The sequence below is a fragment of the Symphalangus syndactylus genome, chromosome 17 (assembly GCF_028878055.3).
Source record: "Symphalangus syndactylus isolate Jambi chromosome 17, NHGRI_mSymSyn1-v2.1_pri, whole genome shotgun sequence".
NCBI classification, from domain to species: Eukaryota; Metazoa; Chordata; class Mammalia; order Primates; family Hylobatidae; genus Symphalangus; species Symphalangus syndactylus.
The window spans coordinates 15,407,635-15,430,814 of NC_072439.2; the positions used below are offsets into that span (position 1 = coordinate 15,407,635).

At 57.0% G+C, this 23,180-nt stretch overlaps 2 protein-coding genes across 14 annotated transcripts; one reads left to right on the forward strand and one right to left on the reverse strand.

Moving 5' to 3' along the window:
- Positions 1–9,612: 9,612 nt before the first annotated feature.
- On the reverse strand, positions 9,613–12,077 carry MICOS13 (mitochondrial contact site and cristae organizing system subunit 13). Of its 2 annotated transcripts, XM_055249905.2 has the most exons (5): positions 11,644–12,077; positions 11,246–11,441; positions 10,777–10,954; positions 10,537–10,588; positions 9,613–9,840 (listed from the first exon to the last, which is right to left on the reverse strand). In XM_055249905.2, the coding sequence occupies exons 2-5, from the start codon at positions 11,338–11,340 to the stop codon at positions 9,743–9,745; spliced, it is 423 nt and encodes a 140-aa protein (XP_055105880.1). In that variant the 5' UTR covers positions 11,341–11,441; positions 11,644–12,077; the 3' UTR covers positions 9,613–9,742. The 2 variants fall into 2 exon arrangements, with proteins under 2 accessions (XP_055105880.1, XP_055105881.1); XM_055249906.2 differs by lacking the exon at positions 11,246–11,441 and having other exon boundaries at positions 11,644–12,061.
- A 143-nt stretch (positions 12,078–12,220) lies between these two features.
- On the forward strand, positions 12,221–23,035 carry LOC129466406 (large ribosomal subunit protein eL36). Of its 12 annotated transcripts, XM_063620782.1 has the most exons (10): positions 15,988–16,075; positions 16,159–16,289; positions 17,511–17,686; positions 18,059–18,150; positions 18,450–18,543; positions 18,671–18,836; positions 21,504–21,873; positions 21,979–22,073; positions 22,689–22,823; positions 22,902–23,035. In XM_063620782.1, the coding sequence occupies exons 1-10, from the start codon at positions 16,003–16,005 to the stop codon at positions 22,989–22,991; spliced, it is 1,422 nt and encodes a 473-aa protein (XP_063476852.1). In that variant the 5' UTR covers positions 15,988–16,002; the 3' UTR covers positions 22,992–23,035. The 12 variants fall into 12 exon arrangements, with proteins under 12 accessions (XP_055105865.1, XP_055105871.1, XP_055105872.1 ...); XM_063620781.1 differs by having other exon boundaries at positions 17,575–17,686; positions 18,450–18,836; XM_055249890.1 differs by lacking the exons at positions 21,504–21,873; positions 21,979–22,073; positions 22,689–22,823; positions 22,902–23,035 and adding exons at positions 12,221–12,463; positions 18,928–19,691 and having other exon boundaries at positions 15,989–16,075; positions 17,575–17,686.
- Positions 23,036–23,180: the final 145 nt, after the last annotated feature.

Genomic DNA, 23,180 nt, shown 5'->3' on the forward strand with positions numbered 1-23,180 from the left:
ATGCTTCCCCTGCGGATCACACTCGAACCAAGCCTGCGAAGATTTCCAGCTGCCACTCTCCACACTGACTTGCCAAAGCCCAGTCACCATCATCATGTGGATGCTTCTGCATTACCTTTTACTCAGAGGACAAACTATTTTCACGGCAGAGTCGGGTGGAAGCAGTGAAGGCTGAAGGTCATCAGCAGCATCTCAGGCCTGCGGTGTGCTTGTGCGCAGGCCCAGCCCCCTCATGCCAGGATGGGGCTCTGACCAGCCCAGAGCTGGCCTCTGCGTCAGCCGGAAGGGACAAGCCCAACGCCAACCCTCCACACACCCAACAGCAGGCTGGAGCCATGGCATCTGGGATCCGGCACCTGTCCTAATCCAGGAAGCCAGGCCAGACTTGGGACATACCTCAAACTGTGAAGCGAGTGCCTCCCCCATTTTGTAAGCCTCACTGTAGCGGACAGCAGGGAGGAAGCAGTGTCCAGCAGGGAGGAAGATGGCGGAACCCCAGTGACGCTCTAGGATCCCTTCAGCTGCAAAGGACAGACCCCACCAATACCAGTGGCGGCTTAGATGGTAAAGGGGGGCCCTTCCCTGCCTTAACAGGAAGTCTGTAAGTAGGCAGTTCCCAGGGCTCACTGCAGCCCACCTCAGGCTCCATTTCTCTGAGGATTTTGGGGCTCTCATGGATGATGGATGGCAGAAACGGCTTCAAAAATCCTATCTACCCACAGTGTGGGCATCATCGGGGCCTATCCAGCAGGAGAAGGAAGGGCAGGAATGGGGACTTGCACTCACAGGCCTCTTGGCAAACTTACCCTTGAGAGGCTCCTTAGCCAGAACACAGTCCTGTGCTCGCCTTTCTTGCAACCCGTCCCTGGCGAAGACGGAATGTTTCGCTTCAGAAGGGATGTGACATCCAGGAAGGAACCCAGTGGTAACCCCCAGCAGCCATGTTCTCAGCCTTCCTCTCATACTTTTTTTTTTTTTTTTTTTAACACACAAGCAGTTCACATTCTCTGTACTTTTTTTTTTTTTTTTTTTTTTTTTTTTTTTTTTTTTTAAAAAGACGGAGTCTCCCTCTGTCACCCAGGCTGGAGTGCAGTGGTGCGATCTTGGCTCACTGCAACCTCTGTCTCCTGGATTCAAGCAATTCTCCTACCTCAGCCTCCTGAGTAGCTGGGACTACAGGCGCCCACCACCACGCCCAGCTAATTTTTGCATTTTTAGTAGAGATGGGTTTTCACCACATTGGGCAGGCTGGTCTCAAGCTCCTGACCTCAGGTGATCTGCCTGCCTCGACCTCCCAAGGTGCTGGGATTACAGGTGTGAGCCACCGCATTCGGCCCCATTTTTTTTTTTTTTTTTTTTTTGAGCCATATGCAGTTGTGCATGCCAGTAATCAATCCCAGCTACTTGGGAGGCCAAGGCAGACAGATTGCTTAAGGCCAGGAGTTAAAGTCCACCCTGGACAGTATACCAAGACCCCATTTCTTTGGGTTTTCGGGGGTATTTTTTGAAGTAAGAAATGACAGGCCGGGTGCGGTGGCTCCCGCCTGTAATCCCAGCACTTTGAGAGGCCAAGGTGGGTGGATCACCTGGGGTCAGGATTTTGAGACCAGCCTGGCCAACATGGTGAAACCCCGTCTCTACTAAAAATACAAAAATTAGCCAGGTGTGGTGGTGCATGCCTCTAGTCCCAGCTACTCAGGAGGCTGAGGCAGGATAGTCACTTGAACCCAGGAGGTTTCAGTAAGCCAAGATCGCACCACCACACTCCAGCCTGGGCAACAGAGCAAGACTTCGTCTCAAAAAATGAAAGAAAGAAATGACAGATTCCACTAGCAGAGAGAGATGAGGTCTGTGAACACCTGGGGAATGTCCCTACAGACTCCCCCCCTTTTTTTTTTGAGACCGAGTCTTGCTCTGTCGCCCAGGCTGGAGTGCAGTGGCATGATCTCCGCTCACTGCAAGCTCCGCCTCCCGGGTTCGTGCCATTCTCCTGCCTCAGCCTCCCAAGTAGCAGGGACTACAGGCACCCACCACCACGCCCAGCTAATTTTTTGTATTTTTAGTAGAGATGAGGTTTCACCATATTAGTCAGGATGGTCTCTATCTCCTGACCTCGTGATCCTCCTGCCTCGGCCTCCCAAAGTGCTGGGATTATAGGCGTGAGCCACCATGCCCGGCCCAGACTCCCTTTTAACTCTGCTTTACATGGCCTCATACATTCCTCCCAGGTGTCATTATCAGCCCCAGTTAACAGAAGAGAAAACTGAGGGCACAGATTGGACACTATACCTGTAAGAACCAAATGCCCACAGCAATGATTCTAAACCCTTACTGCATCACCTACATGGACCTACGAAATCAGAATCTATGGCAGTTACCGAGTTCTCTAGGGCCGCTGTAACAAATTGCTACAAGCTTTGTGTGTGTGAGACAGTCTCCTTCTGTCACCCAGGTTGGAGTGCAGTGGTGCAATCATAGCTCACTGCAGTCTCCATTTCCTGGGCTCAAGCGATCCTCCCACCTCAGCCTGCCCAGTAGCTGAGACTACAGGTGGGTGACACCACACCCGGCTAATTTTTGTGTCTTTTGTAGAGATGGGGTTTCATCATGCCCAGGCTGGTCTTGAATTCCTGTCCTCAAGCAATCCGCCTGCCTTGGCCTCCCAGCGTGCTAGGATTCCAGGCACCAGGCAATGCAGGCAGCCCAGTCTCCTAGGCAGGAGAGATGCCTGGCAGCGCTTCTCCCTGGCCACAGTCTTGAGTCATTTGCATGGGATGTTCTACTTCTAACGCCCAGGCAGCACCCTTGCTGTCCTGCTACACAGGGAAGGATGGGGATTTGGCCCTGCTGTCAGCCAGGCACTGAGCTGTACCTGCTCTTCCCCACCATCCTCAATGTAACCCCAGGAGGCTGTACAACCCCGTTTTGCAGACAGGAAAACTGAAGCCTAGCAGGGTGAACTGACGAGTGAGGACCATCAACTGGCAGTGGAAAAGATCCAAGCTTCAAACCACCCATTCATTCAACTCCCATTTCCACAGCCCCCCTCTCAAGCAGGGTCCCCGGCACTGACCAGATGTGTTCACACAACAGACCCAATCAGTACCTGCCCTCAAGGCGGGCACACATGCACGTGGTGAGCTTATGAAGTGTAGCTTAGGCCAGGCGCAGTTGCTCACACCTGTAATCCCAGCACTTTTGGAGGCCGAGGCAGGCGGATCACAAGGTCAGGAGTTCGAGACCACCCTGGCCAATATGGTGAAACCCCGCTTCTACTAGAAATAGAAAAAATTAGCCAGGCACAGTGGTGGGCACCTGTAATCCCAGCTACTCAGGAGGCTGAGGCAGGAGAATCACTTGAACCCGGGAGGTGGAGGTTGCAGTGAGCCGAGATCATACCACTGCACTCTAGCCTGGGCAACAGAGCAAAACTCCATCTTGAAAAAATAAAAAAGGCCAGGTGCGGTGGCTCATGCCTGTAATCCCAGCACTTTGGGAGGCTGAGGCAGGCAGATCACTTGTGGTCAGGAGGTTGAGACCAGCCTGGCCAACATAGTAAAACCCCATCTCTACTAAAAATACAAACATTAGCCGGGAGTGGTGGCACGCGCCTGTAGTCCCAGATACTCAGGAGGCTGAGGCAGGAGAATCGCTTGAACCCAGGAGGTGGAGGTTGCAGTGAGCCAAGATCACGCCAGTGCACTCCAGCCTGGGGGAGAAGCGTGAGACTCTGTCTCAATAAAACAAAGTGCAGCTTGATGGTACAGGTTGCCCTGGCCACAGAAGGAATGGAGGTGTTTCCTGGCTGGGGGAACACACTGAAGGCTCTGAGGCCAACAGGAGCAAGCTTGTGGGAGAAACTGCCAGAAGGCTTTGGGGGAAGAGGGAATGGCCACAGGGGACAGCACCATGTATTTTTAACACTCTGGGAGTGAAAAGTCTCTGGCCATGGGCTACTTGGTGGTCTCTTGAGGTTGTTCTATACAGTAAGAGGAGACTTTTCCCTCCAAATCTGGTCCCCATTCTTACACGTGTCTCCAGGAAGCAGCTGAAGCCCAGGTCCCAGAGGGATAGACCTTGCCCTTGGTTTCAGCACGGCGATGCACATGAGTGTCCACTTCGGCCTGCACCTCAGCCAGGGCAATGTCTTCATTGTTGGCCATGACTCTAGTGGCAGCCAGCCCAACAATGCCAGGCTCTCCCCAACAACAGGCCTTCACTGGTAAGACTCTCTGAACCAAGATGGACCAGTGCTTTGTGGGTAAGTGGAGTAGACAAACCAGTCCTCATCCATCCATCCACCAATGCATTCATCCATCCATCTATCCACCCACCCACCCATCCATCCCCCCATCCACCCATCCATCCACCCATCTACCCACCCACCCATCCACCACCCACCTACCCACCCAACCATCCATCCACCAACCCACCCACCCATCCATCAACCCACCCACCCATCCATCCACCCACCTACCCACCCACCCATCCATCCATCTTTTATCTAACCCATTCATCCATCTACCTACCTAACCATCCACCGACCCAACCACCCATCCGTCCATCCACCTACCCACCTACCCATCCATCTATCCACCCACCCACCCATCCACCCACTTGTCTACCCACCCACCCATCCATCCACCCGTCTACCCACCCAACCATCCATCCACCCACCCACCCATCCATCCATCCATCCATCCTCCATCTAACCCATGCATCCATCTACCTACCTATCCATCCATCCACCCAATCATCCAACCACCCACCCATCCATCTATCCATCCATCCATCCATCCATCCATCCATCCATCCATCCACATACCCATTCATTCATCATCCATCCACTCACCCACCCCATTCATCTACCCCATTCATCCACCTATCTATCCATCCATTCATCCACCCACCCAGTCATCCATCCATCCATCCATCCATCCACCTATCCACCCAATCCACCTACCTACCCATCTACCCCACTCACCCATGCATGCATCTACCCATCTAACCACTCATCCCATCCACTCATTAATCCATCAAGCCATTGACTATACTCATCCATTAATTCATCCATGCTTACTAATCATCTTCTTTTCATTTTTTTTCTTTTCTTTTTTTTTTTTTTTTGAGATAGTCTCACACTGTCGCCCAGGCTTGGAGTGCAGTGGCACGATCTCAGCTCACTGCAACCTCCACCTCCCAGGTTCATGACATTCTCCCGTCTCAGCCTCCCGAGTAGCTGGGGCTACAGGTGCCCGCCACCACGCCTGGCTAATTTTAGGTATTTTTAGTAGAGACGGGGGCTTCACCATGTTAGCCAGGATGGTCTCGATCTCCTGACCTTGTGATCCGCCTGCCTCGGCCTCCCAAAGTGCTAGGATTACAGGCGCAAGCCACCGCGCCCGGCCTCTTCTTATTATTAGTATTATTTAGTTTTGAGACGAAGTCTTTCTGTCACCCAGGCTGGAGTGCAGTGGCACAATCTTGGCTCACTGCAACCTCCGCCTCAAGTGATTCTCCTGCTTCAGCCTCCCGAGTAGCTGGGACTATAGGCATGTGCCATCACGCCTGGCTAATTTTTGTATTTTTTTAGTAGAGACGGGGTTCTGCCATGTTGGCCAGGCTGGTCTCGAACTCCTGACCTCAGGTGATCCACCCGTCTCGGCCTCTCAAAGTGCTGGGATTACAGGCGTGAGCCACCGCGCCCAGCCCATGCTTACTAATCATCTATACCCCAGGCTCTATGCTGAGGTTTGGGAACACGCCTGCTATTAACACATGGTCCCTTCCCTCAGGGAGCCTGCATCTTGTTGAGCTAAGTCACACAAAAGCAAACTGTGGTGCCCAAGAAGAAAAGGTGCTGAACTCTGCCTCAGAACAGGGGCACGGTGACCCTGCGTGTAGGAGAGGAGTCTGCCAGGATGAGGACGGGAAGTGTCTTACTCTCCTGCAAGGTGAGATGAGGCAGGGTGTGCAGGGACCTGGTGCTCCTGGAATGCAGAGGTGGTGTGGGGGTTGAGGCCTGGAAGTTCTCTCCCAGCCTCAGCCTCAAGGAAACCACCCCTCCCCTTGGCCTGCCTATTCTTTCTTCCAGAGACCATCCCTGAGGATGAAGGACACCAGCCCTCCAGTGGCCTCAGTGCCGCCAGAGGCCAGCAGAGGGGTCAGAGCACAGAGCTTCCACTGTTGCCTCTGCCATCGCCTGCCTCCAGGTAAGTTCTTGCAGTTTTCTGAGCCTCCGTTTGCTGACCTGTAAAATGAGGCTACTTAGGATTGCGGGATGAAGGGCACCATCGTAGAACTGCATTCCCTCTCCCTCCAGCTCCAAAAACCGAATTCTACCAAGCCATAGGGCAGCTCTCAAGTCCAAATTCACTGGGATCACTACTGAAAGTGACAGGAGGCAGCCAAGTGTCTAGGCAGATAGGGACAGGTCCTAGTGATACCCCACCTTCAAGCCAAAAATAGCCTGAAAGCTGAAAGACCAGACTGCTGGTCCTGGAGGAAACCCACCACCCAGAGTGAGAACTTCTGTTCCTGTTTGCCCACCCTTTCCTGGTTGATTCTTTCTGAACAATGCCTTTTAACCAATCGAATGTTGCCCTTTCCAATACTATCTATGGCCTGCCCCTCTCCTATTCTGGGCCTATAAAATGTCCTAGACCCAGCTACACAAGGAGGAGAAGAGAACCACCCCCCACATCCTCCCTCCCCTGAAAGCTGTTCAGTCGCTCAATTAAATTCTTCTCCTTCCTCAGCCTTCAATGTCCAGCGTATCCTCATTCTTTTTGGCACAGTACAATAGCTCAGGAACCACGGAACGCAGGTACAAGCTATAACACAGGCCTCTGGGGCAATGCTAGCATGACCAAGGGAGGCCCAGGCTAGGCGTCGCTGGCTGGAGGTCCCTGGCTTGCAAAGCGACTGAGAAGAAAAATCCTACATCTCTACTGACAGCAAACTCATTTCCCGGACCACGTTAGATGGGAAGACGCGTGGCTGTCAACTGCTTCGGTTGTCACCTTGTCCTTTCAGATTTAATTAAAACTGGCTGCTCAGCCCTCAGTCCACACGGGAAGAAGCCAGGTTGCCGCTGGCCCATATGACAGCGGATGGATGGGGCCAAGGGTGGGCTGAATGTGCTCTGGGCTGGTACCACGGAGACCCTGAGCCAAGCATCCCCTCAGCCAGGGTTGGGGACCCTCAGGGCTCACGTTGCTCCTGGTTCTTGGCTTTATTATTAAGAGACAGGGTCTCACTGTGTCACCCAGGCTGGAGTGTGGTGGTAGAGTCATGGCTCACTGTAGACTCAATGTCCCAGTGATCCTCCTGCCTCAGCCGGGCCTACAGGCACATGCCACCACACCCAGCTAATCACCTCCATTTCTGCTGCACCCACCACTCCTTGGGATGGAGTTAGCACTCACTCCAGGCCAGGGCCAGGCAAGGTACGCTCAAGGCTGGAGTAGGACCATGGGCAGCTGTGGTGACAGCTGAAAGGAAGGGCAGCCACTGATGACAGCCACTTGGTGTCCCCACGCCCCAGCCCCGGCTGGCCTCTGCCTATGGACTCCCCCTGCTCTCTCTTCTAGCTCTGCCCAGCCCACATCACGACAGACTAGCTTTCCCTGGACTCCGTTCCTAGCCCATCCTGCTTCCAGCTACTGAGTGACCCCAGCTGTCAAATGGCACTGTGTCACATGCCAGACTTGCCTTGCTCTGCAATCTTGGCTGTGGGTGTGGTCTGGTGTTTTCCCAGCCCCTTCCTGCCTTCCTAAAGTCACCCCTAGATCTGCCCCAGCCACCTCTGCTCTCTGGAGCTCCACTTCCACGGCCCCCCAACTCCCCTGACCCCAGGCACGTTCTTGCACACAGGTGCCAGTGGATGGGCGAGGATGGACTCAAAGGATAAAGCCTGTGACCCCAGGGAAGAACTAAGCCCCATTTGTGGAGCTGCAGGACCCGGCAGCCTGGATGGAGGGGAGGGGCCAGAAGGCAGCTGCTCACTGGCCTCATCCAGTCTTTCCCCTCTAACAGTGATGGTAACAGGTGTGAGGCTGCAGAGGCGTCCTGGAGCGGGCCGAGGTCCCCTGGCCCAGCCATGGCATCACAGCACTGAGTGCAAACCCCTCCTGTCCTCACAGGCTGGGGCTGGGGCTGGGGTTGGGTACCTGGGTGTGAGGCGACTGGAAATTCTGCATCCCCCACGAGGGTTTGTGGTGAACAGCCTGGGCTCCGGACAGGCTGGGCAGACAAAACTGTCTGTCTGTGCACGTTTCTTCATCTGTAAAATGGGCCAGAAGCCTGCTCCTTCCTGGGGCTTCGGGAAGGGCTTAGTGGATGGTGTCAGGGGACAGTGGGTGTGTGGGTGCTCCTGGCCAGGACGGCAAGCACCAGCTTCCTCCCGCAGCACCGAGGGTCAGGGATGCTCCCCTGCCCTGCTCATCCCTCCTCACCCTAGACCTGCCCCCACCACTGCTAAGGCCCAGTAAGGACAGTGGCACAGCAGATATGGAGGACCTGCCCCGGGGACCACGCTCCTGCGGGGAATAGGGTGGGCAGGCCCTGTGGGCTCCCCTTCCACCAGACTAGGCCGCTGATGCCAGCCACACCCCTCCTACGCCCTGCTCAGGCCAGTGGCTTCTCCTTTCTGAGTGGGACAGTGGGGGAGATGTCCCAGCCTCTAGTCTCTGCTCCTCTCCTCTGTAATAGCTGTCCCCTCCTGAGCTCAGTCCCCTACACCAAGCAACATAAACTCCTGAACCCGTGGGAACGGGGACCCTGTTCCAGCTCTGTGAGCATCACCCGTCTGCTCCCTGCTCCCAGGGCAGCATCCTACGGAGGCCTCTGGCCCCACCCAAGCCCCCCGCCACCCCCATCTGTCTGGAGCCGCCAGACTGGTTTCTGGGCACAGGCCTCTTGCCATCACCAACCCTGGGGAGCACCCTCTGTGGCTGGTGCTGGGAGCCTCTGAGGGAGCCCCTCAACAGGCCTGGCCTCCCGAGGCTCATGCCTGATACGGGGACCTGTGCAGGCTGCCAGGTAGCCCGTCCAGTGTGTGGCAGGGGTGTCAGGGAAGGCGTCCCAGGGGAGAGGGGATGTCCGGGAGACCCTCTGAATGGCAACAAACACCTGGATTTCCTTCAATGGCCAGGAGTCCCCTGCTAGGGTTGTCAGGGAGAGGGTGGAATGAGGGTGGAGTCCGACCAAGGAAGGGCCAGGACAGGACTGCGGATAGGGGCTGAGGAGGGCAGGAACCAGTGGCCCCGGGGGCTGCTGCCCTGTGTCCCGCAGGGAAGCAGACCCCACTTCTGTCCACTCTGGCTCTTCCACTGTCCTGTGCTGGTCTCAGCCCTCCAAAACCAAGACCCTCCACAACCCAGGCTTGGCCAAAGCACTTTCCCGGCCCCAGAGCACGGCCTGCGGAGCGCCGGAAGCAACCGCTCTGACCTCTGACTCCCGGCACCAGGGCAGATGGCAAAGGGGAGAGCTATGGCGTGTGGTCAAGGTCAAGCCCTGACAAGCCATCAGGAGCCAGAAGCCCAGGCCTTGGTGCTCTGGGCACCACCAGGCCAACCCTGTGCCCCCTGGGGCCAGCAAACGGGTCAGGGAACACTTCCGAAGTCCTTTATTGGGCCAGCAAGGCCGGGAGCTGCCCTCGGAATGGGGTCCCAGTCCGGAGTCTTCAGGTCAGTGGTAGCCCTGCCCGTTCTGGCCGGGGCAGGCGGCCCCTGCTGACTCGCTACTTGGTGCGCGCCTTCACATACTCCCAGCTCTCCTTGGAGTACTCGCGGGCCTTGGAGGGGGCCACCGACAGAGCTGACATCACCTTCATGATGCCTGTGGGAAAGGGATGGCCACTGGTGATGCTCTCCTCCCAGCCTCACCCAGCCTCCAACCCCTGGGAAACTCTAGAGTTTGTTTTGGGCGGTGGGGGGTGTAGGGGGCGGAGACGGAGTCTCACTCTGTCTCCCATGCTGGAGTGCAGTAGTGCAATCTGGGCTCACTGCAACTTTCGCCTCCCGGGTTCAAGCGATTCTCCTGCCTCAGCCTCCCAAGTAGCTGGGACTACAAGTGCGCCACCATACCAGGCTAATTTTTGTATATATATATATTTTTTTGAGATGGAGTCTCGCCCAGTCGCCCAGGCTGGAGTGCAGTGGTGCAGCCTCGGCTCACTGCAACCTCTGCCTCCTGGGTTCAAGCAATTCTCCTGCCTCAGCCTCGCAAGTAGCAGCTGAGATTACAGGCACGCACCACGCACGGTTAATTTTTGTATTTTTAGTACAGATGGGGTTTCACCATGTTGCCCAGGCTGGTCTCGAACTCCTGACTTCAGATGATCCGCCCACCTCAGCCTCCCAAAGTGCTGGGATTACAGGCGTGAGCCACGGTGCTCAGCCTCCTTTCCCTTTTAGATCCCTAAGAGACATGTGTCGGGCAGGAAGGGGGATGGACAGAAAGGAATGGCCAGGAAGTGGGGAGAGGGGCTAGACTGGGGTGTCTCCCTCCAAGCAAAGAAACTGGGTGCCTTACCTGCATTCCAGGAGTCACGAATGGGAAAGTAAATCTTTGGAGGGGCTGGGAGCTGGGAAAAGAGATAGGAAGAAACAACTGGTGAAAAGGCTCAGCAGCCCATCCCGAGAGGCGGAGGGAGGAGGACAGGCTGGAGAATCAGGCCAGCATCAATATGGAGGACAACATCGTGCAGGGCTGGAGGGACCCCCCGGAGCTGACCACCCGCCAAGCCCTGGCCTCGCTCCCAGCCCGTAGTACCTGGGGTATCTGCAGGCCTGTCTGCTGACACACGTACTGGCTGAACTGGTACATGGCGGGGGGGACCACCTCCCCAGCCTTCTGTAGGGCTGCCTGGCTCTTGTCGCTGGGCCCCAGCAGCTCCTGGTCGTACACCAGGTAGACGGCGCCCCCAGCCACACTTCCCTTGATGAGGAACCTGCGGGCAGGGACGGCAGGAGCAGAAGCTCAGCGGACACCGACCGCCCCCTTCAGGGGCCAAGGCCCACGGGGAGAGTGAGACCCTCCTGAGGGCTCACCGTCCACAGAGTAACACTCTGTAGTGTAGTACCGTCTACCCAGACCCCTATTATACACAGCATTCGTTTTACAACGGGCAAGGCAGGGCGGCTGGACGCCACTTTAACGGATAAACTGAAACCCAGAGGGGGAGAGTGGGTCAGTTAAAGTCCCACAGTGAGCAGGGGCAGTGAAGACGTAAGATCTTGACCTTCTAGAAGCCTTCCAGCCCTGGAGAAACCAAGTGTCCCTGGGCGCCTCCTGCCCACTGTCACTTGCAGCTCCGAGCACGCATTCACTTCTCATCCACGCCAGCGGCAGGATTCACCGGCATTCCCACTTCACAGAGAAGACAACTGAGGCTCGCAGGCGGAGGCTGACACCGCGAGTGGAACGCCAAGGGCTCGCTGGGAAGCAGGAGGGAGGGGATTGGCGACCTCGGGAAGCCCCACCCCGCTGACGCCTCAGTTTCCCTATCTGGCCCATAGGCGAGGGACGAAGGGGAAGTGACTCTACGGGAAGCGGAGATTGGGACCAGACTGGAGACAGGGATGCCCACAAAAAGGGGCTTTTTCGGGGACTCGGGTCCCCTCCGGCGCCCCCACGCACCTCATCAGCGACCACACCCGGGCCACCATGGTCGCTCGGATCCACGCGTAAGGACACTCGACTCGCCCGCCGCTTCCTGTCGCGGCGCCGCGAGGCCTCTGGGAGGTGTAGTCTTTCTTGCCCGACGCAAGGTCCTCTGGGAGTCGTAGTGTCTTACGGCTCTGAGACTCCAGAGAAGAGCTGTGGTCTCGCAGCGGAGGGCCGCTGGGAAATGGACGCTTTAAGGCCCGGGCCGCCGCAAGGCTGTCTGGGAAATGTAGTCAGCACGGCGCTGTTTGCACCTGACCGCGGAGCCTCCTGGGAAATGTAGTTCGGCCCGGCCCTGCCCGGCCCTGGCAGCGTGAGGGGAAAGAGGCGTCAGGTGCCTGGCTGAAGCCTGAAGGTGACCCGAAAAGAAGTCAGAGCCCGAGAGATCCACCCGCGCCCGCGCGGGGGACCAAGGGCCCGGACTTAGGAAGAGTGTGCCTATAAGGCGGTTGTCACGGCAACGAGAGGGCGGGATTGTTCGAGAGCGGCGGCCCCCTCATGTGATCGATTCGAAGGCGGGGCGTCCGCCCAGGGGGCGGGGCCGGCCCCCTGCTGGGAGGTGGAGACCAGGCGGGGACTGTTGCCCGGCTACGCTCCGGCGCTGGGTCCCCAAGGCCCAGCCCCTCCCCGGGAGGAGGTGGGCTTCCAGTCACGTGACCCCTGCCCTACGGGAGGGGGTGCGGTCGGGGCGGCAGGAGGCGGCCGAGAAGAGAGGACCGTGGGGGCGTTCGCGTGGCTCCCAGGCCGGGACCCCACCCCCGCTGGACAGTGGGGGAAACTGAGACCTGAGTGGGTGAGTTCACGGTTTAGGGGTGCGCAGACGGTCACACGCCCGCTTTGTTCAGAGGGGAAGCTAAGGCCCTCCGAGGTCAAGAAGGGGCCGATGCGTTCTGCAGGGACTCCCCCCATTTCTCCCGCATTTCGGCCGGGCTGCTTCAACCGTTCATCTGCCCATCCATCCGTCCATACGTCCATCCTTCCATCCATCCATCTGTCCCCCATCCGTCTATCCATCTGGCCATCCAGCCATCTATCCTTCCATCTATCCATCCACACTTTCATTCATCCATCTGACTCCCCATCCATCCACCCAAGCGTTCATCCATCTGTCCGCCCATCCACCCACCCATCCATTCATCCATCTGCTCCCCCCATCCTTCCACTCATCCATCTGTCCACCCATCCATCTATTTATCTGGCCATCCACTCATCCATCCGTCCATACATCCATCCATACATCCATGCATCCGTCCGTCCATACATCCATCCTTCCATCCATTTATGTGTTCCCCCCATTTATCCATTCATACATCCATCCACTCATCCATCTATTCATCTGGCCATCCACCCATCCATCCTTCTGTCTATGCATCCATACATGCATCTGTCCATCCATCCATTCAACCATCCACCCATCCGTCTACCCGTCTGTCCATCTGGTCCCACTTCCCCTTGCCGGGCTGCTGCAGTCAGTGTAGAGCTGGGGGTGGAAAGAGGGATGAGCAGAGGGGCTTCATGGGCTGTCCCTGGAAGGGGAAAAGGTGGAAGCTCGTTTCTTGCTGTGGGCATGCCTGGTGTGTCTGGGGAAGGTGAGGAGTTCATTATTTTGAGAACTGAACGATTCATAGATGGGGCCGTGGGACAGGAGGATAGACAGGTAGTCAGGCGCTATACCTGCAGGGCCTCATGGCGTGCAGTGAGGAGCCTGGTTTCCATCAGTTGCAGTGGGGACCCCTGAGAGGGTTTGGAGCAGGAAGGGCCATGGCCGTGTTGCTTTTGACACAGACACCTTTGGCTGCATTGACAGAAGAGGCAGGGAGGGAATGAGTGTGGACATGGGGAAGCCAGTGCAGAGGTGGGGGAGACCAAGTAGGAGATGGAAGGGAGGCCAGAGGAAAGATGGGGGTGGTCAGGCCAGGGGTAGGGTCTAGGAGGGAGGTGATGATCTGGGAGCCCTGGAGAGAGAGAGGAAGGGACAGCTGGGGAGAGATTGGAGAGGGAGAACTGATAAGATCTGAAAACCATGAGCTCATGGGGGTGAAAGGATAGAAGGAGGTGAGGACAATACCTGGGTCTCCCATTTAGGGACAGGGGACAGTGGGGCTATTTCTGTGATGGTGAGCTGGGAAGAGAAGCAGGTATGGGGTTACATGCTGAGCCTGGACTGGGTCCTGCTGGTTCTAAGGGGCCCGGAGGTTGTCAAGAGGAGACACCCGGAGGACAGCAGAGGCAAAGAACCTAGGGCTGGACCTACAGATGGGAGATTTAGGGACTCCTCAGCGACCCCCTCCATCTGGTCTGTCTCAGCTTCCTGGTTCTGGAAGTCCCTTCCCCTCGTCCCATTGACTTTTTTTTTTTTTTTTTTTCAGAGTCTCGCTCTGTTGCCCAGGCTGGAGTGCAGTGGGGCGATCTCAGCTCACTGCAACCTCCACCCCCCTGGGTTCAAGCAATTCTCCTGCCTCAGCAGGAGACCTCATCTCTACAAAAAATACGATGATTAGTTGGGCGTGCTGGTGCACCCACCTGTAGTCCCAGCTGCTCCATTGGCTGGGATCACAGCCATGTGCCACCATGCCCGGCTAATTTAGTATTTTTAGTAGAGACTGGGTTTCTCCATGTTAGTCAGGCTGGTCTCGAACTCCCAACCTCAAGTGATCCACCCGCCTCGGCCTCCCAAAATGCTGGGATTACAAAGTGTAATCCCAGCCTGGGCAACAAGAGTGAAACTCAGTCTCAAAAAAAAAAAAAAAAAAAAAAAAAAAATGAACCTGGACTGTTTCTCCCTTTCACCTTCTCCCTGGAATTAGTGAATCAGCTCCCACAGCTGAAATCATATCTTCATCTGGATGACGCAGGCACCTCTGTCTCCAACCCAACCCCACGTGTCAAACTCCTTCTGGGCGTCCCCAGAGAGGGAGCTGTCTCTTGGCTTCCTCACCTCTCGCCTCCCACGTGCCTCGTATCACTCCATGATCAATCTGGTAGTATTGAGCACCTACTGTGTACCTGGCACAGTTTTGGGCCCTGAAGACCCAATAGTGAACAAAATAGCAGATTTCCATTTCCTTCCTGCCCTTATGGAGGTGATGGTCTACAGAGGGAGAAGGATGGTGGAACGAGTAACAGATGATCCTTGGGCTGGGCACGGTGGCTCACACCTGTAGTCCTAGCACTTTGGGAGGCTGAGGTGGGAGGATCACTTGAGCCCAGGAGTTCGAAATCAGCCTGGGCAACATAGTGAGACCCTGTCTCTACAAAAAATACGATGATTACTTGGGCGTGCTGGTGCACCCACCTGTAGTCCCAGCTGCTCCATTGGCTGAGGCAAGAGGATTGCTTGAGCCCAAGAGGTCCAGGCTGCAGTGAGCTATGGTCGCGCCACTGCACTCCAGCCTGGGCAACAGAGTGAGACTCTGCCTCAAAAAAAAAAATTAAAAATAAAAAAATATTTAAAAAAAGGAGGCCCTCGCTTGAAAGAGGTCACTTTTTTTTTTTTTTTTTTTTTTTTTTGATACAGAGTTTCGCTCTTGTTGCCCAGGCTGGAGTGCAATGGCAAATCTTGGCTCACTGCAACTTCCACCTCCCAGGTTCAAGCGATTCTCCTGCCTCAGCCTCCCAAGTATCTGGGATTACAGGCACGTGCTTGCCTCAGCCCCCTGAGTAGCTGGGATTACAGGCGCCTGCCACCACGCCCGGCTAATTTTTGTATTTTTAGTAGAGATAGGGTTTCACCATGTTGGCCAGGCTGGTCTCAAACTCCTGATCTCAAGTGATTTGCCCGCCTCAGCCTCCCAAAGTGCTGGGATTCCAGGCGTGAGCCACCACATCCAGCTGAAGGAGGTCACTTTTGCACTGAGACTTGAAAGAAGTGAGAGAGCAAGCCATTGGGTTATATCCAGGAACGGCATTCTAGGCAGTAGGAACAGCCCATGCGAAGGCCCTGAGGCAGCATGGTGACTGGCTGGTTTCAAGGAATAGCGAAGGGTCTGTTTTAGTGGAGCGAAGTGAGCAAGGAGGACAGGTCCACACAGGGCGTTTGTAGCCACCAAGGAGTCTGGTTTTTATTCTAACTGGAACAGGAAGGATTTTCAGTCCAGGAGAGGCAAGGTGTGCGGATGGAGAGGGTTGAGAAGGGTGGAGGGGGAGGGTGCAGGTGCGGTGGTTCATGGAGCCACCGTGGTGGCCTGGACAGGTGGTGGCTGTGGAGGTGGAGAGGAAGGCATGGATCCAAGGCGGTGGCATCACCAAACACCCACCAAACACGGGTGGCTGTGGGCCAGGCCTGTGCTGGCCACCTCTGTCCCCTGTCCCTCTGCAGGCCCACAGAGGACCATGAAGGTGCTTCTCCTCACAGGGCTGGGGGCCCTGTTCTTCGCCTATTATTGGGATGACAACTTTGACCCAGGTGAGCACCTGGGGTTGAGGGAGGGAGAAACCGGGCCAGCTGTCCTGTCCTCCGCCCAGAGTGACCATCCCGGCTATGGCCAGCCAGCCTCCAGGGAGCGCGAGTGCTGCTGACAGGGGCCAACGCTGGTGTTGGTGAGGAGCTGGCCTATCACTACGCGCGTCTGGGCTCCCACCTGGTGCTCACTGCCCACACTGAGGCTCTCCTGCAGAAGGTGAGCCACCCCATGTCTAGACGAATGGTGGGGGTGCTTGTGGCGGGAGGGAAGAGAGCCTGGGTTTGAATCCCTGCAATGATCCAGGCTTCTTGTGTGACCTTGGGCAAGTTGCCTAACCTCTCTGAGCCTCTCAGTTTCCTCATTTGCAAAACGGGGACAATAAAATCACTTTCTGGCCAGGCACGGTGGCTCACGCTTGTAGTCAGCACTTTGGGAGGCCGAGGCAAGTGGATCACCTGAGGTCAGGAGTTCAAGACCAGCCTGGCCAACATGGCAAAACCCGGTCTCTACTAAAAACACAAAAATTAGGCCAGGCACTGTGGCTCACGCCTGTAATCCTAGCACTTTGGGAGGCCAAGGCGGACGGATCACTTGAGGTCAGGAGTTCAAAACCAGCCTGGCGAACATGGTGAAACCCTATCTCTACTAAAAATACAAAAATAAAAATAAAAAATAAAAAATTAGCCGGCATGTAATCCCAGTTACTGGGGAGGCTGAGGCAGGAGAATTGCTGGAACCCGGGAGGTGGAGGTTGCAGTGAGCTGAGATCGTGCCAGTGCACTCCAGCCTGGGTGACAGAGCGATACTCCATCTCAAAAAAAAAAAAAAGAAAAAAAACATTAGCAGGGCATCTTGGCACGAGCATGTAGTCCCAGCTACGTGGGAGGCTGAGTCAGGAGAATCACTTGAACCCCGGAGGCAGAGGTTGCAGTGAGCGGAGATCGCACTACTGCACTCCAGCCTGGGCAACAAAGTGAGACTCTGTCTCAAACAAACAAACAAAAAAACCCACCTTCTCATGGGTTAGGATGTTGTGCCAATGCAGTGAGACGGTGACTAGAAGGTGCAGTGTTTCTTATCATATGAGAGTATTGAGTGTCCAAGCCTGTGCTGATAGCCAGGGTTCTTAAACTCAAAGGGAAGGATGGGCACTTCTTAGCAACAAACAGCCCATTGTTACTTCAAGGAAGGGTATGGCTCTTGGGCACAAACCTTTCAATATTTCAAGAGAAGCTAGCAATCTGGAAATTGTAGGTGAAATGTCCTGTTTTAGATGTTGGTGATTGATTAACCACCAAATTGGCCAGCATTCTGGCCCGCAGGCCTCCACTTTGCGCCCCCCAAGCAGTGGTAAATTTTTGGGAATGATGTTGAATGGGGCCCGAGGCTCAGAGTAGGGGAGGGGTTTTCAGGCAGGGGCCTCCCTATGGCCAGCAGGTGCGGTGGAGGGGGGAGCGCTGCTGCAGAGGAGAGGCCCACGGGCAGCTCTGGCCCCCCCCAGGTGGTAGGGAACTGCCGGAAGCTGGGCGCCCCCAAGGTCTTCTACATCGCAGCGGACATGGCCTCCCCCGAGGCGCCCGAGAGCGTGGTGCAGTTTGCGCTGGACAAGCTGGGTGAGGGGCTGGGCCTGAAGCCTGGAGTCCGGGACCGTGGCCTAGGCCTTAGGAACAGGACCAGAATTGGGCTGTGGGTGTGGCTACAGTAATAGGTGTCTCAGGGAGGAGACGTATGGGGACTGGGGGCGTGGTCGGGGTGGAGTCTCATTGCGTCTGTGGGAAGAGCTCTGAACGGGGCCTCATTGAATGGGGACGAAACCTTGCTAGATCCAGGGAGTAAGGCCAAGGCTGGGTGTCTTTGATGGTAGGGGGAGTTGCCTGGGGCAGAGCTCACTGCACCAGCGCTCTGGGTGGAGCTAAGCTCGGGGACGGGGTTTGATCGAGTCCTTGGCTGGGGGCCTCCGGGGCTGACCGGCGTTTCTGGGCCAGGCGGGCTGGACTACCTCGTGCTGAACCACATCGGTGGCGCCCCAGCCGGCACGCGAGCCCGCAGCCCCCAGGCGACGCGCTGGCTCATGCAGGTGCTCCGCTCCTCCGCGGCCCCGGCCCGCCCCTCTATCTCAGGGACCGGTGGTCCGTTCCCTTCGCTGTCGGGGCTCTGCCTTCTCCCGGGCGGGCTCTCCACCCGTCCCGCCCCGGCCACGCCCCTCCTAGCCCAAGCTCCCGCCCGGCCTTGACCCCGCCCTCGGGCCCGCCTTCCGGGTTTCTGGCCCCGCCTTCCGGGTTTCTGGCCCCGCCTCTGACCCCACCCTCTGAGTTTCTGGCCCCGCCCTGTCCCTGGGCTCCGCCTCTGCCGGTGACTCGAGAGTGCCGCCTGCAGGTAAACTTTTTGAGCTACGTGCAACTGACGTCGCGGGCGCTGCCCAGCCTGACAGACAGCAAAGGCTCCCTGGTGGTGGTGTCCTCGCTGCTCGGTGCGTGCACCCGGCCCCGGCTCTGCGGGACGGGGAGTGGGGAGCTCGATGCGGGTGAGCCTGGAGTGTCTGGGCAGGCTTCCTGGACGAGGAGGAGCCACTCAGCTGCTGCTGTCCGCGCCCCCAGGCCGCGTGCCCACGTCGTTCTCCACTCCCTACTCGGCGGCCAAGTTCGCGCTGGACGGCTTCTTTGGCTCCCTGCGGCGGGAGCTGGACGTGCAGGACGTGAACGTGGCCATCACCATGTGCGTCCTGGGCCTCCGAGATCGCGCCTCCGCCGCCGAGGCAGTCAGGTGAGGCCCAGACGAGCTGGGGACTGGGCTGGGGGCCATGGGCGGCTGCCCAGCCCCAGCTGCAGTCCCCACCGTGCTCTCCCGTCCCCAGGGGAGTCACGAGGGTCAAGGCGGCCCCGGGGCCCAAGGCAGCCCTGGCCGTAATCCGCGGCGGCGCCACGCGCGCGGCCGGCGTCTTCTACCCGTGGCGTTTCCACCTGTTGTGCTTGCTCCGGCGCTGGCTGCCGCGCCCGCGGGCCTGGTTTATCCGCCAGGAGCTCAACGTCACGGCTGCGGCTGCAGCCTGAGCACCCGGAGGTGCCCTTCCACGTCCCAGACGACAGCGTTCCTCTCTCCAATTGTCCCTGGAGCTAGAACACTCACAGAGACACCCCTGAGAGGGTGGCCACAGCCCAAGATGAAGTCATCAAGACAGAAAAGCAAAACCGAGAAAAACGACGGGCACCTGGAACCAATCACAGCTTCGAAGGTGCAGGTGCCCCGTGTTGGGCGCCTTTGTCGGGGACTTGCAAGGCCTCACCTGTTTGGCCATGATGATATGACTTCTTCCATTTTGCAGATGAGGAAACTGAGGCTCAGAGAGGTCACGCCACCCTTGAGCCACCCATGGACCCATCTCCTGCCTGCACCTCTAAGTCCCTGATTTATTCTTTCTGCTCATTCCACCTGGGAGGAACCCCCCCAACTCCTGCCAGCTTCCCCTAGCTGGGGTCTCTGGTACTCTTCACACCTGCAGGGACGTCTACACTGTTCATCTACCTGGTGGCAGGGTCTGAGTGGGAGGAGGAGGGAAAGAGTGTGTTCTGAGCTGGACCCAGCCTCCGGTTTGAGAGTAAAAACTCTTCTTCTCTTGCATATCTGTCGTTCAAATTCCTTGGTAATTCCAATTTGCTAGCAGCCGGCGGGCAGCGGGAGGGGGTGTGTGTATCAGGGGCCTTGACTCTCAATCCCATTTCACAGGTGGGGAAATGGAGGCTGAGAGGGCCAGGAGCAGTGGCTCACGCCTATAATCCCAGCACTTTGGGAGGTCAAGGTGGGCAGATCACTTGAGGTCAGGAGTTTGAGACCAGCCTGGCCAACATGGTGAAACCCTGTCTTTATTTATTTATTAGACGGAGTATCACTCTGTCGCCCAGGCTGGAGTGCAGTGGTGCGATCTAGGCTCACTGCAACCTCTGCCTCCGGGGTTCAAGTGATTCTTGTGCCTCAGCCTCCTGAATAGTTCAGATTACAGGTGTGGGTCACCACCGCCTGACTTTTTTTTTTTTTTTTTGAGACAGAGTATCGCTCTGTAGCCCAGGCTGGAGTGCAGTGGCGCGATCTTGGCTCACTGCAAGCTCCGCCTCCCGGGTTCATGCCATTCTCCTGCCTCAGCCTCCTGAGTAGCTGGGACTACAGGTGCCCGCCATCACGCCTGTCTAATTTTTTTGTATTTTTAGTAGAGACGGGGTTTCACTGTGTTAGCCAGGATGGTCTGGATCTCCTGACCTCGTGATCCGCCCGCCTCAGCCTCCCAAAGTGCTGGGATTACAGGCGTGAGCCACCATACCCGGCCACGCCTGACTTTTTGTAGTTTTAGGATAGACAGGGTTTTACCATGTTGGCCAGGCTGGTCTCAAACTCCTAGCCTTAGGTGATCCTCCTGCCTCGGCCTCTCAAAGTGCTGGGATTACAGGTGTCAGCCACTGCACCTGGCCACAAACAAATATTTTAATTAAAAAATTAGCCAGGTGTGGTGGCATGCGCCTGTGGTCCCAGCTAAGGAGGCTAAGGCAGGAGGATCACTTGAGCCCTGGAAGTCAAGGCTGCAATAAGCTATGATTACAGCAGTGCACTCTAGCCTGGGCGACAGAGCAAGACCCTGTCTGGAAAAAACATGAAAGCGCTAACCCCAATTAGAGCAGCGCTAAATTGAAACTCTGTCTTGTATATTAGTAGCATTAAAGGAGAAAAATTGGAAACTTGTGTGTTTTCCACCACCTGATTCAGTTATTTAGCGTCCCGTCCCTACACCACCTAAATTACATCAGATGTCCCCAAGGGGCACTACTACACGTTGCTGTATTCAGACGTAGTCTAGAGCTTGACCAATAACTTCATTAATAGCCCTTTTTTTTTTTTTTTTTTTTTTTTTTTAACGGAGTTTCACTCTGTCGCCCAAGCTGGAGTGCAGTGGTGTGATCTCGGCTCACTGCAACCTCTGCCTCTCGGGTTCAAGCAATTCTCCTGCCTCAGCCTCCTGAGTAGTTGGGATTACAGGAGCATGCCACCACGCCTGGCTATTTATTTATTTATTTATTGAGACAGAGTCTTGCTCTGTCGCCCAGGCTGGAGTGCAGTGGCACGATCTTGGCTCACTGCAAGCTCTGCCTCCTGGGTTCACTCCATTCTCCTGCCTCAGCCTCCCGAGTAGCTGGGACTACAGGCGCCTGCCACCACGCCTGGCTAATTTTTTGTATTTTTAGTAGAAATGGGGTTTCACCGTATTAGGCTGGTCTGGAGCTCCTGACCTCGTGATCTACACGCCTCGGCCTCCCAAAGTGCTGAGATTACAGGCGTGAGCCACTGCGCCCGGCCTAATGGGCGTTTTAACAGTTCATACAGTTTGGTATTATTATTCTCGTTCTACAAGTGAAGAAATTCTGGGAGGTGATGCTGTCGATGCAGGGTCGGCCCGAAATCGGCGGAGTTGGGATTCGAACCCATTTCAAAGGCAGAGGGAGGAGGGAAGCCATAGCTACCCCCACTGGTTCCGACTCCAGCTCTCGGGCTCGCAGGAGTAAACGCGCATGCTCAGGGAGCTCGGTCGCGCATGCTCAGCGCAACCGCTGGGAAGACTCCAGCCGCCAGGGGGAGCGCGTGCCGTTCTTGCCTCTCTGGCCTGCGTCTCCTGAGCCGAGTAGATATCCCAGAGTTCCGCGCGGCGCCAGCCCTTCCGCCACGGCCGCGTCTGGAGAGCAGCAGGTAAGTGGGTTCCCGCACTGCCGGGATCCGCCGCCATCCGGACTCCCGGGTTCTCTGCGCAAGTTGGAAGATGGTTGGTTGTGGCGAGCGAGGCTGAAGGAGCCGGGACGCGGGGCCCTGGGCCTCGGGAACCGAGCCGGTACTCACCTCCGCCCCTTCTCCCCGTCGCTGTCCGCAGCCATGGCTCTACGCTACCCTATGGCCGTGGGCCTCAACAAGGGCCACAAAGTGACCAAGAACGTGAGCAAGCCCAGGCACAGCCGCCGCCGCGGGGTGAGTGCGGGGGCCGGGCGGAGGTTGTCGGGGGTTTCGCGGAGGGCGGAGGGCGGAGGGCGGAGGGCATGGCTTGGGCAAAGGCTCTCGACCTGAAAGAACGCGCGTTCGGGCGCAGAACTAAGCGGGGCTTGAATGGAAGAGATGGGGTGGGGGAGTGGGACTTCCTGCCTGGTGCTCGAAGGCGGGCACCCATCTGGGTTTTCCCTGACCGTGCGTGCATTCCACGCTGGGGCAGAGGGAGCACCTTGAGAGCGACGCGGGGCAGCTGGTTTGGGGTTCTGACGCAGGAGTAGGAGTTCGCTCATGGAGCTGGCCCGAGGTTGCGGTGTGTGAGGTTGAGGGATTTCAGATGTGTCAGTGTATTGGGCTCCTTTATTCAGCAGGCAGCCCGGACTCCAGGTGCGTCCTGCCGGTGTTGCGGAGACTGGGACTTGGGGAGGATGGGAGCTGCTCTGGGCGCGGTGAAAAGCGCTAGGGGTTAATACCTTGGTTCTCACAGCTACCCATAGAGGGGAGGAAGTAGCCAGGGAAATCGCGGCAGCGCGAGAGAAGCTGCTTAACTAGAATGCAGGGACCCCCCCTACCCTGACGGCCGCCCCTTCCCCCCGCCAGCGTCTGACCAAACACACCAAGTTCGTGCGGGACATGATTCGGGAGGTGTGTGGCTTTGCCCCGTACGAGCGGCGCGCCATGGAGTTACTGAAGGTCTCCAAGGACAAACGGGCCCTCAAGTTTATCAAGAAAAGGGTAGGTGGGCGCTGCCGGCCGAGGGGCGGGGTGGGATGGGAGTCGGGGCCGGGCTGACGGCGGCCTCGTCCCTGGCAGGTGGGGACGCACATCCGCGCCAAGAGGAAGCGGGAGGAGCTGAGCAACGTATTGGCCGCCATGAGGAAAGCTGCTGCCAAGAAAGACTGAGCCCCTCCCCCGCCCTCCCTGAAATAAAGAGCAGCTTGACAGAAGCCCTGGCTCTGCTGCTGTCGGTGGGTGGGTGTGTGTGTGTGTGTGTGTGGGGGGGCGTCCGCCGTCCCGTCTGGTGCCTGCTCTGAGCCACACCCTCTCCGTGTGCTGCCTGGTCGGGAATCAAAAGCCGTGGCCCGCCCACCC